General features: G+C 40.9%; 1 protein-coding gene across 1 annotated transcript in view; it reads right to left on the reverse strand.

Moving 5' to 3' along the window:
- LOC145410338 (alpha-mannosidase 2x-like) overlaps nucleotides 1-19616 on the reverse strand; it is an 81636-nt gene that overhangs the window by 35458 nt on the left and 26562 nt on the right. The window contains exons 7-11 of the mRNA XM_080280476.1: nucleotides 13330-13490; nucleotides 12690-12876; nucleotides 11524-11701; nucleotides 3277-3491; nucleotides 818-1027 (exon numbers count right to left, since the gene is read on the reverse strand). Of these exons, the coding sequence (XP_080136602.1) occupies nucleotides 818-1027; nucleotides 3277-3491; nucleotides 11524-11701; nucleotides 12690-12876; nucleotides 13330-13490 (951 nt within the window). The remainder of the gene's footprint in view (nucleotides 1-817; nucleotides 1028-3276; nucleotides 3492-11523; nucleotides 11702-12689; nucleotides 12877-13329; nucleotides 13491-19616) is intronic.

The following is a 19616-nucleotide window of genomic DNA, read 5'->3' on the forward strand; positions in this document are numbered from 1 at the left end:
AATCTTGCTCTAACATAATTGAGACTTACGCAGGTGACAAGAATTCAGACTATAACTCTAAAAAAAAGCACAGTTTTTCTCCCTTGTGTTGTTTTTAACATCATTACTACTACGCTACCCTGATGTACAATAACTTTCTTGAAACCAAATGTACAAAACTATTGTGAAACCAAGACTCATGATACAGAGCATGAGGATAAGCTTCCAACGGGAGGAAAAAAAAAAATCTAGCCATCTTTTAGGGACCAAAACCAATGTGCACAGCACCTGACCTTCAATCCAGCTAGTGCTTTAGAACAACAGAATGCCAGGTATCCGAATCAACTATAGCTTTGGTTACCGTCATCTTTGCTGATGACCAGGGCGCAACTGGACAGTAACCTTAAAAATTGCAGAAACTCACACTCAGCATCATCATCCAGACCTCCTTTCCCACCCTAGGGCAGGGTGAGTAAGTCCTCATTATGTGGCTTTTTATGGTTGGTATTCCCATGAAGCCCATGAAGTTCATATTTAATTACAAAAAACATGACTATCATATTTCTCTTGCTACTTACATGACTGACTGCAGGTTCTCCCAATTCACAGTAACACAGGTAAAGAAGATGCAATACAGTCCTGCACTGTATTTTGGAAGACATCCCTTAATCATAATGACCACTGTCTTTCTTCTTTGCTATCCTTATCTCATTCTAGTAGTTCAGTTACTCTTCTAGGAGCTGCCTAGCATGGGCCAACCAGCCTACTGCAGTTATCCTCTCTTCTTATGTTCTTATGTTTACAGAAAACTGCAAGAACCACCAGTGTTTTGACTCACTTGTTGGCATAATCAACAACAACATGATCCTTGGCAGTGCCAGTAATGCCATCATGGTGCTGGAAGAGAGCAAGAGCCCTACGTGCCGACACCAGCCGCTGCATCAAAGCCTCACCCAGCCTGCCCCACTCGCTGCTGCTTCCCTGCACCCCACCACCTCCTACCGCACTTTGGGCACCCAGCATCAATGAGTACAGGATCTCTGCTCCTCTGGGAATGGTTTGTCATGATGAATTAGGTTAAATAAATAAAACACTGAATACAATCATTATTACAGTACAGGTACTTACATCCTACACTTGAAGATATTCTGTTGGACTACCATTCTGTGTGTAACTGCTTTCCCTTTCCTAGTGAGTATAACATCTCGGCTTTTGAGGGTGACTGACTGGTTACAGTACTATAAGTTATAGATGGATGTGAAGACTATGAACAGGAAAAAGTATCCTTTATAAAAGTACAGTAGCCCACCCATTATTCTGAAAGTGCAGTTTTTGTGGACATTCTGGAAGTACTGTACTGTAATTAAATATTGTTGTTGTTGTTGTTGAAGCTTCAGGCTCATCATGTTCTGAACCCAGTGGACCACAGGATATCTGCAACTCTGACTGGCTACTCCCAGAGGTCTTTGTTGAGGTTATACTGAAAGACTATTTGTGTTGTGATAGTGTGGTGCATGTGGTAAGTTAGTGTGTTATGGTGTAGGATGGTTGCACTGCAGTGTCGGCAGAGTGGACTGCTTGTGAGTTGTATTTTGTGTTGGTCCTGTTGCATGGAAGGTTGGTGGCCACACTGCAGTATGGCTAGGTGTACTGATGTCTCTCTGGGTAGGACAGTTCCTGAAGGGGAGGTTCTTGATGGATACTGTTCGACTGAAGGGTTTGGATGGCAGTGGTGGCTATGTGCTTATGTATGTGTTTGTGAATTATAGTGTTTGGTAAAGGAGAGAGGATGTGTAATGTTGGAAAGATATTTGGTTCTTGCTTCTTTGTGGATGGGAGTGAGGCACCATGATGTCTCGGGCTAAAACAATGAAGTTTCGTCAAATCCACTTATAATGGCTCCAACATGCTTGAATGCATCACTTAATGGCAACTCTCCACACTGCTCAATCTCTGGCAGCCTCCCTATTCAGTTCCTTATCCCTGGTGTCATACTCTATGATCTCGTTCCTGGTCTTTTTTTGTCCGTCTCTCGCAACCCTATTCCTGACATTTACATTTCTCATCTTCCGCACCCCATTGTCACCCTCCATCTTCTCCACATGTCCAAATCACCTCAATCTACCCCTTCTCAACACAGCACCAATACATTAAAATCTCATCCTCTCTCTCACCTCTTCAACTGCAACCCTTGCCCCTCATATTCACATGACCTTCGACTGGAGCAATAAAATACAAAGACTTAACAGCTGGTCAATAATAAAGAATACTGAATTTTCATAGCCATACAGAAGAACTATATGAACATGAAGTGAGTAATATGTGTGGCTAATGAAATCCAATACTAAACAAAAATTAAGCATAAAATGTATTCAGTAATATCTATGATGGAATATCAAATGAGCAATGTGTACCGACTAAAATTTAACATCAGTGTTTATCTATCTATCTATCTATCTATCTATTGCCAGATGCCCTAATCCTATACGGGATGGCCACAAACAAATCGCCTCCACGTAGCCCTGTCCCCCACCATAAAGTACAATATTAGGAAAACTACATGACACATTTCCTTAGTAGTCCAGTGAGCCTGAGGACATCTTTTTAAATTTTTATGTTTGCAATCTCCTGGTGATCGTATTTACATTCGGACAGATGAACTGAAGGTGATAAATATATCATTAAATAAAAACTTCAATACAGGAAGCCTATCTAAGCTGAATAAAATCATCAGATAGCAGGAGGAGTAAAGAAAAAAAAAAAATAATAATCAACATTCAAGGAGTAGTCATGGTCAGCTAGGAAAGCTGAATCATGCACTAACCTCTCCAAGCAAGAGACTGTCATTTTTCATAATCATTCTCACTATCTTAACCCTTACTTCACCATAAAAAGACGGTGTGATGTAGGATAAAGCATATCAGTACAGGAGTAGTCATAACCACAGGTTCATCTGAAATGTGAACCCAGCAGACCGTATGCCAAAGTTGTCCCCCCCCAGCAGTCCACCATACCCCTTTCACTGAGTTGAGAAGGAGATGGGGAGGGTTTGCATAACAGGACAGCACGGCCGCCCAGCCATGTCAGTGCCTCCATGTGAGGGCGCCTCTCCCTAGCATCAAGTAGGATCAAGAAACAAGGAAAGAGAAGGCATCAGAGTACAAAGCAATCAACAGCATGCTTGGTAAAATGGGCCACAAAATCATTCACACACCAATCAAGTCCTTGGAATCTTGGCTCCAACCATCCATTTACTGACAAATCACCTTAAACCTGACATGTTATAACATAACTTACCTAAGATAGCCTTCTAGGACACGGTCAAGTGATTTATGGAAAGGTCGTGAAGTGTAGTAACCACTCCAGTAATGGTCGTCTCTATCAGCATAGGTAAAGAAGTCTCCAGCCAGGGTTGGGAAGCTTGATGCAGCCCCACCAGCACCTCCCTCACCAGCACCACCACCTTCTTCTTGCACTGCTCTAAAATAGTCAGCTAGTGTGCCAAACTGAGCCTGCATGAGGGAAAATAAAAAAGATCTGATATTCAAATGTGACTTACAAGAAATTTTAATAAAATAAACCATGTCATCTATACTCTGACAGTGGGTCAACATCAGCTAAGTCAATGTGAAGAAATGTGAAGATGAACTACAGATTGAGCCAACAAGCTATGGATCAAATTTTGATGTGTTTGTTCACATCCAGCTGTCCTCAACATCTGTCTGCATTATCAAACAAATGTTTGTTTGCTAGTGCTAATTCATGCTCATGTGCTGTGTGTTCACCCACTGAACTATCCAACATCCAACTATGTTACCTAATTAAGAATGTATGGACCTGGGGCTAGTCTATACAGTCTGGATAATTTAGGTGAGGGGACCAGTTAAGTAACCCTGTGAGGATTTAAGTACACAACCACCAATCATCCACTCATCCCTAGGACTTGAACCTCTAAGTACCACACTCAGTTGGGGCATTTACATTCATTAAGCAACTAGGTGTCAATTTGTTGGTAACATCATTAACAATCACTGAAAAAAAAAAATAAATAAAATAAATGTCTCTGAATGCAAAAAACATTTAGCTTGTCATTCACTACAGTAACCTGAACATAGTACTACACTGTGGGTGTGGATGTGGATAAAGTGCACAGGAAAATGGCATGAATGATTTTACATTTTGTAGCAGTAGTAGCAGCAGTTGTAGCCCTAGGCTCATTTGAAACCTGAATCTTGTGAACTGCAGGCTGAAGTTGCCCTTCTCTTGCAGCCCACCATCCTCTTTTCGGGGGACAGGAAGGGAGCTGAGGGATCCTTGTATAACCAGGCAGTGGAGCTGCCTGATTATATCAGTGCCACCATGTGAAGGCAACTCTCTCCAGCATCCAATTTACATTTAGACACGTAAACAGAGACAATGTTAACAGGCAAAAAAGTGGTCAGAAATGAAGACAAACATTTAGAAGAATTAACTGCTAGAATAAAAAATGAATAATAAAATCAAACTATGTATGTGTCAGTCTGTCCATTTGTTTGTTTCTTCCAGCAGGGCAACAGGCAGGATGCAGGTGGAGAAGGCAGCAGGTGTGTCTGGGTTGACTGCTGAAATGTTGAAAGCCTCAGGAGGTATAGGAGTGATGTTAGTCACTGAACTGATAAATATGATTACCGGTATATATAAGTGAGTTGTCCCAGATGCTTGGCTAAAGAGTGTAACTGTAAATGTGTACAATGGGAAAGGTGATGCCCTGGAAAGAGGAAATTACTTAGGAATAAGGCTTTCAAACCACATAATGAAGGTAATGGAGACAGTTCTAGAAGGCATGATTAGAGAAAGGATGAATATTGATGAGATGCAGTTTGGGTTTATTCCAAGCAAAGGGACCACTGATGCCATATTCATTGTTCAACAGCTTCAGGAAAAATATATAAGAAAGAAAAGGGAAATGTACCTTGTTTTTGTTGATTTGGAGAAGGCCTATGGCAGAGTCCCTTGAGAGGTGGTGAGGTGGGCAATGAGACAGCTTGGAATCAAGGAAGGGCTGGTTAGAGTCATTATGGCAAAGCACCCACGTACAGGTGAATGAAGATTTGAGTGATGAGTTTTCCATGAATACTGGTGTGCATCAGGGGTCAGTCTTGAGCCCCTTGTTGTTTATCATGGTACTTGACTTCAGAAATGGACTCCCATGGGAGTTAATGTATGCTGAGGATTTGGTGTTGGTTGCAGAGAATGAAAGGGTGGCGGAGGAAAGATTCAGGAAGTTGAGAATTGGTATGGGGCACAAGAGTTTAAGTGTAAATGTAGATAATTCAAAGTTATGGTATCTAGGGCTGGGGGCACTACTGTCAAAGAAGAGGGAGAGTGACCACATGCAATTTGTCACATGGGCGTGGGAAGTAACTCCATCTTGTGCAGAGTTTGTAATAAGTAGGTGTGTAAGAGATGTAGTGGTATTAGAGATAGACTGTGAGATAATACTGATTTCATGTGTGTGGTGTGTCGGGGAAAGCATGTGGATATTGCTAGGTGTGAAAGGATTGATGTTTTTAGTGAGTCTCTTCAGCGTGTGGAAGAGTTTTGTTATTTGGGAGACATGTTATGTGCTGAAGGTGAGGCAGGAGCTACTCTGTGGCTAGAGTGAGGAGTGGCTGAAATTAGCTCAGGGAGCTGTTGCTTCTCCTGACACTGAGAAGGCTTTCCCTCCGTGCTAAGGGATGTTTGTATGCGGCATGTGTAAGGAGTGTAATGCTGTACAGTAGTGAGACCTGGGCAGTAAAGCAAGAGGATATTCACAAGCTCAAACGTACAAAAATGCCAATGATTATGTGGATGTGCAGTGCATCCTTGAGTGCAAGGCCTGGGGAGACTAGGTTTATGATGGTAGAGTTGGGAGGTAGGATGGGACTGGAATGAATTGGATAAGGAGAGGTAGACTGAGATGGTATGGGCATGTGGAGAGGATGGGGGATGAGAATAGGAGCGTTCGCATGACTGGAGAAATGCCAGATATCACCAGTATTTTAATTTTGTCGACAGAAAAAAAATCACATGTCGGGCAATGATTGAATGGCCTTTTTCATGCATCTCATATATTGTAAAAATATGTAAATATTCTATTTCTTCTCTATAAAACAGAGCTTTGTCAATGCAGCATGAAAAAATATAGTAATATAAAAAATATTTCACAGTGGTTGCAGCCTGGTTTATGCATGCATAGAAATATATATGTATATCTTTAACCAAATATAAAAGTTAGTTATAATTCATACTAACACATTAAACTGCCTGTGAGTAAGAATAAAACTTAATTCACTTCAAGAAAGCATGTCGATATTTAGTTGCTGCCTCCGGTACAACAAATTTTCCAAGCAAACCAAAACAGTTGTGTCTTTACTTGCTCTGTGACCTGCTCCATCAGCTGGCTTGCTTCGTACGTCTGGCAGCACCAGGTTTCGATACGCCGTAACATTTTAGAGTCTAATAAATATTAAACTATGGATAGACCATATTTGCCATTTTTTGTACAAGTCAGATTTTAAACGAATGTCATTATTCATACGCCTTTTTTGCTTCTTACAGTCCAAAAACAGTCTTATTGACAGATACTGTCCTAACCTTCTTAGGGAAGAATATATAAATATACAAATTTTTAGGGGATATTTTGGGTGAAATAGCACAAGTAAGAGTAATTTACATTTTTTAAAAGGTATTTGCTTAACCAATATCGTAAATATTGATCAGAAAAAGAACACTGAAGTTTAACTAAGACCCCCCTAGCCCGTCAAAATGAAAATGAGACATAGTTTCTGGTGGTGTCTGGCAGATTTTCCACTCAGCGCAAACGCTCCTATTAGGTGCAGAAAGTGAGAAATGTTAATGTTGGGGATAGGGTAGTGATAGGTAGACTGAAAAAGATCTGGGATGAGGCCACTGAGTGTGACCTCAGGTTAAGAGACAAAATAGGGAAGCTGCCACAGATCAAGCGGCAAATAAAGCAGCCATCAGGTGACCAAGGTCGACACATGCAAGCATGTTGGAGCCTTCAAAAACTAAAACAAAACAGTAAAATTCTTTTTGCATTAGGTCAGGGTAAGTCCAGGGACTGTCTGAAAAATACCAAACAAATTTTGGCAATCACCCACAATGTGACGGAGCAAAACTGTCTGAAATTGCGACCCGTGAAAATGTCTGTCTGTGAGTTTGTTCATTTCTTTCAAGAAAATGGTAATAGAGATCTGCCAAATTTTTCTTGCATTAGGTCAGGGTAAGTCCAGGATATGACAGAAAAATATTAAACAAAAATTTTGGGAATGACGCATGGCGCCACAGCGTGAAACTGTCAGAAATTGCGACATGAGAAAATACTAGTAATCCCTCTATTATCTGGACGTCCATTACCCACATAATCCATTGCCTAGATGCTGTGATCTGGCATTCTGAAACCAAATAGTACATTTTTTTCCATTTTATCTACACAAAAAGCATGCATCCAGGAGGAACTTATGGCCGAGCAAACAATTTTGTGCCCAGCCGGGTGGGAATAGCCCGGTGGCACCACCCTGTCTGGCTGGGTAGTTCACTCAGCATCCGCTAGAGACCCCCTTGGTTGTTCTTGGTTCCCACAAGACGACAGTGTAGTGAACAGCTCCTCGCGGACAGTCGATACGGCAGCGCACGTGGTGGCTTTTGTGGCTATTCCCTAACTGCTTCAGGCCTTGCTATTCCTTGCATGCCTCTTCATGGGGTATGTGATGATGATGGCCCCTCCACCAGGGAAAAGAAAGAAAGTAGTACTAACTCTTTAGAAGCGTGAGATCCTGGTTAAGCTTGATGTAGGATGATGAAATGGTCGAACTGTGAGCGTTCATGTTGATTTTATTTTAGCTTGCTGTACTGCACAATGATGTTATTTTACCAAGATTTTGTTCCATTTTACCATTATGTTTTGTATGCCCACTGCATTTTTCTTGTGTAGCCAGAGTTTTCATGCTTTTTATTTTATTTTATTTTATTTTTTTCTCCATGTGCAGGTTATGGCCTTGCAGTGGTGAATGCTTGTCTGTAGTTGATGGGTCTGCCTGATCATGGTAGGTGCTTGGCTGTGGTTTATTGGTCTGCTTGATCAGATAGAGCAGTGTTAAACAACAGGAACAAGTGTTGTTTGATGTACTGTGGTGGGCTTTTACATTGGCTTTCAAACTTAGGTTATGTACAAAGGGGGGCCAGGGGAGAAGTCCATTATCTGGACAGCCATTACCCAAACATTCTTTTGGCTCTATTACGTCAGATAATCAAGGGATCACTGTATGTAAAAAGCATTTTTCTTGACTTTTTGGTCAGAATTGGTCACTGTGGGCTCAATAATGGTATGAAAACAAAGATAATGGTATTTGCAAATATTTTGTGATGGGAAGGCTATGAGTCCTGCATATTTCTGTGGGTGAAGACTAGTAAAGAATGAGATATGACATAAAAAAGTCAAAAGAATAGAGGGTAAACATCTAAAGGAGTTCAGAAGTAGAAAGAGGTAAACTAAGACAAAAAATAACTAACAAAAAGTAGAAAGAATGAAGGAAGACAGACATCTAGAGGAATTTTGAATTAGAAAGACATAAACATAGTCAGTATTGCACAGACCATGGTAATGGCAAAAAGGTGAATAAAATACAAGGAATGGAAGAAGGGTGGTAGCAAAGAGGAATATTTGGCTGCCAAGCGTAGGGCTAGAAGAGAGGTATACAGGGCAAAGTCTGAGTCACAGAGACTATTGCTTGATAACCTAAATCATGGGGAAGAAAAAATATATTTAGGGTGGCAGGTCAAGTGAAGAGGGATAATTGGGATATTATAGGGGAGCAGTGTGTGACGAATGATGAAGGAAGGGTAGTGGTGAACAGTGAGGATATTAAAGATGCATAGAGAGAGCATTTTAACCGGTTGTTGAATGAGGAGTCTGACTGCGACAGAGAAGGTTTGGAGCCAGCAGATCCAGTGTCTGGCCCTTAGCCTTTAATTGATACTGCTACTGTGAGTGAGGCAATAGGCAGGATGAGGGTGGGGAAGGCAGCAGGTGTGTCTGGGTTGACTGCCGAAATGTTGAAGGCCTCAGGCGATATAGGGGTGAGTTTAGTCACTGACCTGATTAACAGGATCATTTATGAGTGTGTTGTCCCAGATGATTGGCTGAAGAGTGTAATTGTTAACGTGTATAAAGGGAAGGGTGATGCCTTGGAAAGAGGAAATTATAGAGGTATAAAGCTTTTATATCAGATAATGAAGGTAATGGAGAGAGTTTTAGAAGGTATGATTAGAGAAAGAGTAAATATTGATGAGATGCAGTTTGGGTTTATGCCAGGTAGGGGGACCGCTGATGCTATATTCATTGTTCGATAGCTTCAGGAAAAATATATTGGTAGGAGAAGGGATCTTTATTTTGTTTTTGTTGATCTGGAAAAGGCCTTTGACAGAGTTCCTAGAGAGGTGGTGAAGTGGGCAATGAGAGAGCTTGGCTTGGAGGAGTGGCTGGTTAGGGTGGTTGTGGCTATGTATGCTGGTGCTCACACCCAGGTAAGAGTGAATGGAGATTTGAGTGATGAGTTTTCCATGAATGCTGGTGTGCATCAGGGGTCAGTCTTGAGTCCCATGTTGTTTATCATGGTACTTGAAGCCCTTTCACGTAACTTTAGAACGGACTCCCGTGGGAGTTGTTGTATGCTGATGATTTGGTGTTGATTGCAAAGAACAAAAGGGAGGCGGAGGAAAGGTTTAGGGTTTAAGGGTAAATGCAGATAAAACAAAAATGATGATATCTAGGGTTGGTAGCGGTACTGTCAAAGACGAGGGAGAGTGGCCTCATGCAGTTTGCCACAAGGGCGCGGGATGTAATTCCATCTTGTGCGGTGTGTGTGATAAATGGGTGCATAAGAGATGTAGTGGTATTAGAGGTAGACTGCGAGATAATGCTGATTTTATGTGTATGGTGTGTCGGGGTGAGAAGGTGGAGATTGTCAGCTGTGAAAGGATTGAACTTGCTGGTGAATCTCTTGAGTGTGTGGAAGAGTTTTGTTATTTGGGAGACATGTGTGCTGGAGGTGGGGCTAGAGCTAGCTCTGTGGCTAAGGTGAGAAGTGGTTGGAAGAAGTTCAGGGAGCTGTTGCCTCTCCTGACATTGAGAGGACTCTCCCTACGTGCTAAGGGGTCTTTGTATGCAGCATGTGTTAGGAGTGTAATGCTGTATGGTAGTGAGACCTGGGCAGTGAAGAAGGAAGATATTCGCTGGCTCAGACATACAGAAATGACAATGATTATGTGCAGTGCATCCCTGCGTCCAAGGCCTGGAGGGGCTAGGTTTATGATGGAAGAGTTGAGAGGTAGGATGGGACTGGAGTGTATTGGTGTTGTGATGAGGAGAGGTAGATTGAGATGGTTTGGACATGTGGAGAGGATGGGGGATGATAATTGGGTGAGGAAGGTGAGAAGTGTTAATATTGGGGGTGGGGTTACAAGGGGTAGACCGAGAAAGACATGGGATGAGGTCATTAAGTGTGACCTCAGGGTTAAGGGACTGAACAGGGAGACTGCAATGGATCCTGCAGCATGGAGAGCTGCCATTAGGTGACCAAGGCCGACACATGCAAGCATGTTGGAGCCTTTAAAAACGAAAACAAAAACGATAAAAACGAAAACGACCAGCTTGAAGAAAATGCCATTAAAAAAATCAATACTAGCAGAGAAGTGGAATATGAAAAACTCTAGAGGAACTGAAAAGCAAGAAAGAAATAAACAAAGATGCCTTACTAATTCTGGAAGAAAAATGACAAGAATGATGACTAAAATTTCGAAGGATCTGTTGCTAACTTGAAATAAACAAAGATAATGATAACACGCAGAAGAGAGGAGAGAATGAAAGAAGACATATGCTTAGGGGAGCTGCCAGTAAGATATAAAGTGACAAAGAAAGACATCTATCAACAGGATTTCACAGTAAGAAAAAAAAAAAAGAACATACACTGAGGGGGGTTAACAGGTAAGAAAAAGAAGGACAATGGAAGAATACATAAACTGAGAGAATATCATCATCATCATCATCATCATCCTGTCGTGTCCCACCCAAGGGCACAGTGAGGAGTGGCAATGTCCAGACAGCCTTAGTCTGCCCAATTCAAAGGGCCATGCTTCCATTCACTCATCATTCAAGCCAACGGAATCCTGGCACCATCCGATATGCCTATCCGATGGAGAGAATATCACAGTAACAAAAAGAAAGACAGTGAAAGAATACATACCTGGTAAAAAAAAAAAAAAAAAAAAAACAGTACAAGACAATGAAAGAGGACACACACCAATAGAAATTCTGAGTAACAATGAGACAGTTGGTGAAAGAATACATAAAATGGGACAAGTTCACAGTAAGAAAAACACAAAGAAAAATGACATATACTGAGGAGAGTTCACAGTACAATAGACACAATGAAAGAATACATTCATCAACAGACCACAGAAAGACGGCACAGGCAGTGAATGTCAGACTCCAATTCTTACCTCCACATTAAGTTCTGGGTGAGAGTTGAGGTAATCAAAAATGGCCTGGTAGTTTAAGAATTGTTGGTCCCACTCATCTGCCCTCACATACCGGAAGTCGTCACCCAGCTGCACGAGCACAACATTGGTCCGGAAGAGCTGGGCTTTCTTTCGATACTGGTCTAACAGCATCTGAGCCCTGGAAGGTAGATAGAGGTACAGTCATTACTGCATTCATTATCAACATCATCACCATCATATTCAGGTTACTTTATCCTCATATACCTCTCTCACTCACTCTGATACTCCTCTTTCACTTCTTTGCCATCATCATCTTCAATTCCTTACTTTTTCCTGGGAACTCCCAGCAGCAAATGGCTACATTACAACAAAACTACTTCCAGTCTATTTAACGCTCATATACCTCTAAACTCTCTCAAACACTCTTCCTCCTCCTCCTTTTTCACCAATACACTACTCCACTCTCTACTTCCATACTATATAAAATATGCCTCTTTCAAAATTGGCCTCACCCTCACTTTCAAACTGAGAGTAATACTGAATGAGGCAGACCTAAAGTGGTAGGGAAGATGATAGGTACAGTTGCCAACAACAATCCTCTTACATATCTGGGAGAATGGAGAAGTACAGTTGCTAACATTCCTTCTCCCCACTTATGACCGGATGAGATAAGAATTAGAAATAAAGAGAGAAAATTCCTTTCCTATAACCCCAAGCTATCTGATAAACTACAAGAATATCTTCTTTATACATAACAGTAACAATATCATCATAGTTGTTATCATCATCATCATCATCATTCCCACCCTAATTACAGCCAGAGATGGGGTGAGGTTGGATACAGAAACAAAAAAGAGAGACAGCACAAAAGCAGTGGTAAAGACAGTCCTTGTCATAAGTTACTGATGTGCTCCAACACACTGCATCTTTCTCCTTAAGACTTCTTTTACAAATTGTGGGAAACAGGGAAATCAATTTTACAGGTAGTGGTGGATTATTAAAGGGCAGTTTTCTGAAAATTTACTGCGGAATTAAAAACAAAAGGACATCAACAAGGCAATGTACAGGTAGGATTTACTGTACTATCAAACAATACACTCTGCTAAAACTGGCCTCACACTCATTCAAGCCTTTGAAAAACAGCAGCTAGAAAACCATGAACTTACCTTGTTGCCACATTGATCTCTGAGATTGGCTGTGGAGGGACACGCCAGGGGCAGGTGACCCCAGAGCCCGGAAGGCGCCTGAAGTCAAACTGGCAGCACACCTTGGGGTCCGGGCCACAGGTGTGAGGAATGTCATAAGAGTAGAATGGCATCATGTGGCAGAACATGTCAGTCGTTGAGCTTGGATCTGCACAGAAACAGTTTCAGTTCTGACTATCAATCAAACAGGAGTAGTAGTAACCCATCTCATATTACCCCAATTTAGATGTAGGGATCCAAGACTAAGCTACTTTTTATGACATTTTCAAGGGACCCAAGAATTGGCTACTTTATCTTCATTAGCTTTCTGTGTTATTATGACTTATTTTCTATTCAGTATGCCCCTTGATGAGATGCTTACAGGATACAATGGAAACTAGTCACTAGACAGTAAGCTGCTGTATATAACTATGCAAGCCATGGTACCACTGCATACTCATACTTTATGTAAGTGCTATCTATGAGGAAACGTGATAAAAACTTAGTTTTATCTACTTTATAATAGTGTATAATTTCTTTTAATACAGAAAAAAAACTTTCAGCCGCAATCTGAATAAAATATGACAGCCACATGCATCCAAACAACACACAGAGTACATACCCCAAACCTGTCTCCACACAAATTCCAGCAAATGTTCCTTTGCATGATGTTTTTTGATGGCATAGTGAACTCGCTGGATCACCATGTTTTCCAGGCCCATGCGCTTCAGAAGGTATGCCATTGTTGGGGTCAGGCCAAACGGGTCAATTGCCCATCCATTGCTGATGGAAAAAGAAATATCTTGGGCTAAGTAATATTTTCAGGTAAAGCAAGACTGCACATCTACTGCTGAAGGAAAAAAAAAATACACAGCAGGGACTCGATTTAGCAAATGTCAATGTAGCAGACACTCAAGATGAAGGAATTATTTTTTCCCAATATTTTTGCCTTATTTAACGGAATATTTCTGTTAAATAAAGCAAAATTTTGCACACAATAATACATTTCTGGGGGTATAAATTATGGATTCAGACCGCTGTGTGTAGCACTGAGAGTTAGCATAGTTTCCTAGGTCTGGGTGGCATCAAGGATTTAGCGGAAAATAGCTAAAAACACCAGAAAATTTTCCTTTATATTAAGCCTATAATGAAAGACTGACTAAGAGGGTGTATGTAGGTGACGTGGAGGGAGGGAGAGGGAGGGGTAGACCGAGGATGAGGTGGAGGGATGGAGTTGAGAGGTATATGAGGGAGGGGGGGGGTGAGTTGGGGGGAGGGGAGTCAAATGGTGGGTGACAGAGTGACTTGGAGGCGTTTTGTCTGTGGCCACCCTTTGCGGGATTAGGGCGTCGGGCTATAGATAGATAGATAGATAGATTAAGCCTAGGATACGAAACTTGAGTTCGGTGAAAATTCAAGATAACGGAATGGGGGTTTGCTGGATTAGTTCGTTATATCAAGCATCTACTGTACCAGGAAGGTAGTGGTGCTGGAGAGGGATGACTTCATGCAGTGGCACCGATATAGCCAGTTATGCATATGTCCCTTGACTCTCTCCCTGTCCTCTAAAAGTGGGATAGTGGATTGTATTACGACTGGGTGGCAGTGGTAAAACTTAAAATACACTCAGCCCTCAACCAAACACAAGACTTTTGGGCTGGGTCTCAAAACCCAGTCACTCCTAGGGTCATGTGGTTCAACTTATAATCTCAAAGAGGATCGTAAGCCCCTAATAACTGATGTTCAATTATAATATGCCTGTGGTTATTAGGTATGGTCAGCCTGCACCACACACTACAGTGAAGTCAACTACAATACAGTATAAGAAGGCTAAACGGTCATTCCATCGTGAGAAAAATTACATTCAGAGACAAGTTACTGATCTACTCTCACATATATTTTCTTAAGTAGGCAATATAAATAAATGCCATTTGCAAGGTATACTACCAACACCTTACACTACATTATGCCATAATCAGATCATTCATATGTTTTTATTCAGATTTTATATAGATTTTTAAAAGCAGCGTGAGAAACGTTACTGTGATGCTACCCCACCTTTTACTTTGCATGAATATTTTCAGTAACTCTGTGATTTGACTGGTTCAATCAAGAAGTGCTTTATATCAGTAATACGTCAATGTATGAGGATCATAACCATACCCAGCAAATTCTATTTCTCCTTAGAATTTTGCTACTGTTACGGAAAATGTGACTGTGAGACATGTTAAACGAAAAGTGAGAAACGTTACTTGTGCAAATTTTGCTTTTCATATAATTACAAAATCATCTCTTATGAAGGTTACAGTAACTGTAGGTATCACAAAACAATGTAAATCAGTACTAATGTGAAACACATGATAAATTACCAAACATGAATCTTGTAAAGCAGGGTTGGGGGTGATGCAGTGGAAAAGAACAATGTAATTTTGAACATTATGAACATAAATTACCTTATAACAAGTAGGTAACCCTACAGCCAGTAACTGATGTGAAAGTTAAATGATAAGCTTACCTGTATATCACACCAGTGATAAAAACAACACAAAAATTAAAGATCAACTACTTGCTCATCGAAGATGGAAAATTCATCTTTTTAGACTAATTGATTGAGGAAGGAAAGTTCGCCCCTTTGAATGTGTGTGTCGTTCTTGACACGAGGAGTTGGCAATACCTGCACAACCATATCCTCTGAGATCTCGTCTCTGTCCGGGTTGTCAGGAAAATGAAACTGGCTGTCACCCACTCTGTCAGTGCCTCGAGATCTTTCTTAAACAATTAACTTCGAACATGCCTGGCTCCGGAACTGATACTACCACTGCAACATAATGCTTCGACAACTTCTTGGTAGTGTAATGAACTAGTACATAGTTACCTGGGGATGGTTTTTGTGTTGCCTCAATATCAGTGGTACTCTGTGACTCAGGCTGGGACATGAATGACTCTGACATTTTTGCAAGAGATGGCGTACTGTCCCTATCACTGCTAGTACTGGAGTCAGATTGTGGGTCATAGCCAGTCTCCTGAAGACAGCACTGCTTACAAGGTGATTGGTCTGCCGTCAAATGATACAATGCTACTTTATAGTGGCCAAGAGATTTTACTGACCTACACCGCTGAATGGATATTGTTGCCTTACAGTTTTTCTAGATCTCTACATATTTTGACTTCTCAGCATTTATACATTCAGCAGACACATACATTAGTTCAGTTTCATCTGTTATTTGTTCAGCCTCCTCATAAAATTCTACAGTAGACCTTACTGTAAAGCGACCTTACAAAACTCGCCTGTAGGCATTCCAGTTTAGTAAAGCCCTAATCCCATCATTAGGGCCTTTGCCATGATAACTTTCTTGAAAGTTCCATTCAGCAATGCAGTTGTGGATGTCTTTGTAAAAGGTTCGAGCTGCCATAGAATACCTATTCTTGAAGTAGGCTGCTGCTCCATCAGTCCACAATGATCCATCCATCCATCCATCACGCCAATTCTACATTGCCCCATGAGAAGTGTAGGAGCCCGGGGCTAGGCAAGTTGGTCCTGACATTTAAGATGAGAGTAACCAGCCTCACTCATCCCTGAGTGGCATTACATAAGCAATAACCCCAAACACCCCTTGGATATAAACCTTCACTGGCTCAATCCGATTGGAACGCTGTAATTACCCACTAATCCACCAGGCGTCATAATTTGGTTATATGGTTACCACCCAACATAGTAAATGGTTTCCTGGTGTACAGGAAACCATTTGGCTTCTCACTCAGTGTAGAGTCACCCATAGGCAGAAGTAAGAGGAAAGAATGAAGGAAAGAAAGACAAAAGAGGGAGTGTAAAGTCACCCGTAGGCAGAAGGATGAGGAAAGATTGGAGGAAAGAAAGACAGAAGGGGAAGGAAGGAATGGAGGGAGGAGAGGAAACCATCAGTCCACAATGATACATGTGTAAAATGTACCAGGCAAAATCAATTTACTGTCTGGAAAGAATAAAAAATTAAAGATAACATACTAAATTACAAACACAGGGGTTTTATCATTGGACTTCAGTGCAGCTACTTTGATTTTTTGTTCAAAGGTGTGTGTGAGAAACGTTACATCATTTTCTGGTAACGTTCCTCACAGTGGGCATGTAACGTGTGATGGACCATATGGCTTAACAGGGTTTGCTTTAAAGTATCCCAACGTTACATTATTAAGGCCTTGGGATGCCTGTTTATAATATAAAGTTATGTTGGTATTCTCCAGTTTGTTAGCTGTGTATGGGAAAAATGGGGAAAAAACGTGAGCCACGTTACTCCTGAAATACTTCCATTTAAAGGTCATGCTACATTCTGACCACAACATATATGTAAACAATTGTAGTGTCAATCACAACTCAAATAGATGCAACTTCAATAAAACACAATGTCAGCATCCCAAACAATAACATACTCTGGTCAATGATGTTAAGAAAACTGCTAAATTCAGCACTGATTTTTCTTCGGCGATATAACATGACAATTTTTTATGCAGCTCCTTTAGTTGACAGTTTAGGCTGTTTTTCTCTTCAGATTCATAAAATTCAATGATTAAGCTTTAAAATGATGTATAATTTACATACTTTTAAGCAATTCTGATTTTGGCACAAAATGTTGACATCTTTGTGGAATGACCCTAAATACAGTGTACTATACACTTTATCTTCATCATGTGCTTCAGAACTAAAACATGGATGTGGATTTGTAAACTGCTGGTTGTGTTGTGGTATGGGAGGATGTTTGTTGGTTTTCTTTTCAGTCATGCACTACTGATCGTACTGAAACTGGGCTTATGACAGTGCAAGCTAGCTCCAAATCTATGATGTGAACTATAAATCCCCAATGAGGACAGAAAATGATTAGAATGCATTCCACTTACAATGCAAGAAGCAAATATGAAGAAGGGGCAAATTTCTTTTAACTTGCATCACGTGTTTCAATCATGATGTAAAAAACTAGGTGCCTGTCTTCCCCTTTGCATTCTCACTATTAACCCATAAAGACCACAAATTTCTCAGACCACCTATCCCCACAACTGCAATTAGGGTCCAATTTTTCAACTTTCTCAGGTTGTAGTTCTTTTCTTACAGACTTCAAGAGCTTGAATTTACACACCTGAAAATTTATATCTCACGCTCAAATGTCCAATGGTTACCGTACTTGCGACTATCAAAAATAAAAAAAGTCTAGGTTTGAATCTGCCAGAGAATGATTAATAACCATACAAACACAACTGTAAACGACATAATATCGATTCCTAGGTATAAAATAAGGTTAAACAATGATCATGAAAGGAAAATAAAGTTTACAGTGCTGTGCAGCAAGGGAAAACCCCATGTACCTGGAAACAAAGGGAATGGATGAAGGTGGAGGGAGTGTGGTGGTGGATGGAGGGAGGAAGGGAGGTATTGGGGATGAGAAGGAGTGGAGGAAGGTAGGAAGCATGCTTGCTATGAACACTAGCTATGGTATCCAGGGGGTATATGGGGGTATGGGTGGTTGGAAAGCCATAATGAGGAGAGGACCCAGAAGGGCAGAAGTAGGCAGAGAGATGGCAGGGGAAGGGTCACCCTCCTCCCTTCTAGAGGCCCAATCCAGCCATACCCCACCAGATACTGTAGTTCCCATTGGCTTGGTCCCATATACATCATAAAAGAGATGATGCTACCTTTTGCCAGTTTTTGGTAGGCTCTGTACCATTGACAGACACTGGACTTTATGCTACATTTTCCAAAACTGTCATTCAGCAGACGTAGGTCTTTAGGGGTTCACCTGAAAACTAGAACTCATCACTTGATGCCTAGCAGACAACTATGACTTAATCCCTTGGGCCAGGCTATAAAAATGTTTTGCTTTGTGTGAATAGGTTACTATTAACTAGAAATAAATCATGCGATGCCATCATTTTTTTTTTTTGCCACTATCCTTCACTATTAATATATATATATTATCTATCTATCTATCTATTGCCAGACGCCATAATTCCGTATGAGGTGGCCATTTGACTCTGAGTTATTCGTTTTACAGGGAGGGGCACTAACCCTCCGCCAACCCAGTTGACACGTAGGGAGCACGTATGGTTTGGTTATATGGTTACCACCCAGCGATGTAATTGGTTTCTTGGCTTACAGGAAACCATCTGGCTTGTCACTCAACGTAAAGCCACCTGTAACGGAAAGAAAAGCATTAAGTAGTCACAGGAAAGATGGGAGAAATAGGAAGAGAGGAGGGCAGGCACAGAAAAAGAATGATAAAGGCTGAATGTTTTTTACGTTCCTGAAATTTGCATCTTGAAAATTAAACAAGACTACACTATTGTACACAATGACCTGAAAATCACTGCACGGACTTTAGAGTATATTCTTTCATCTCATTGTACAAAAAACTGTTATAAAAATAAATTTTCACATTTTAACATCAAACAAAAACCCTGGAACTTAACAGCATTATGACTAAACTATGTGGGATATTGGCTTTATATTACACATACCCACACTGTAATATGCTCTCTCTTACTGCAAGGGTATAAAATTAGTTTTTGATGGCATCAGATAACCACTGTTCTTCCAAGTACCAAAAGTAGGATGCAAAATCCTAATGCCACAGATTACTAGTTAATACAAGTGGTAGGTGGAGGCGACCAGCATCCACTCATTTGATATACAGTATTGCTGTTGACTTCTTCGACTTCTTCCTTCACCTCTATCATTTTACTGCCGAGTCTACCCCCACTTTTCATACTTCTCCCTTCCTTTCCTGTGACTTTTTATTTCTCTTCTTTCCAGTTCAAGTGGCTCTACACTTAGCGACACAAGCTTAATGGTTTCCTATAACCCAGGAAACAATTTACAATGCATGAAGGCAGCCATATAACCAAATCATAGGGTGAAGCGGAACT

This window comes from Coenobita brevimanus, chromosome 85, assembly GCF_032717465.1.
Source record: "Coenobita brevimanus isolate Jiangsu-jjx chromosome 85, ASM3271746v2, whole genome shotgun sequence".
Taxonomy (NCBI): Eukaryota; Metazoa; Arthropoda; class Malacostraca; order Decapoda; family Coenobitidae; genus Coenobita; species Coenobita brevimanus.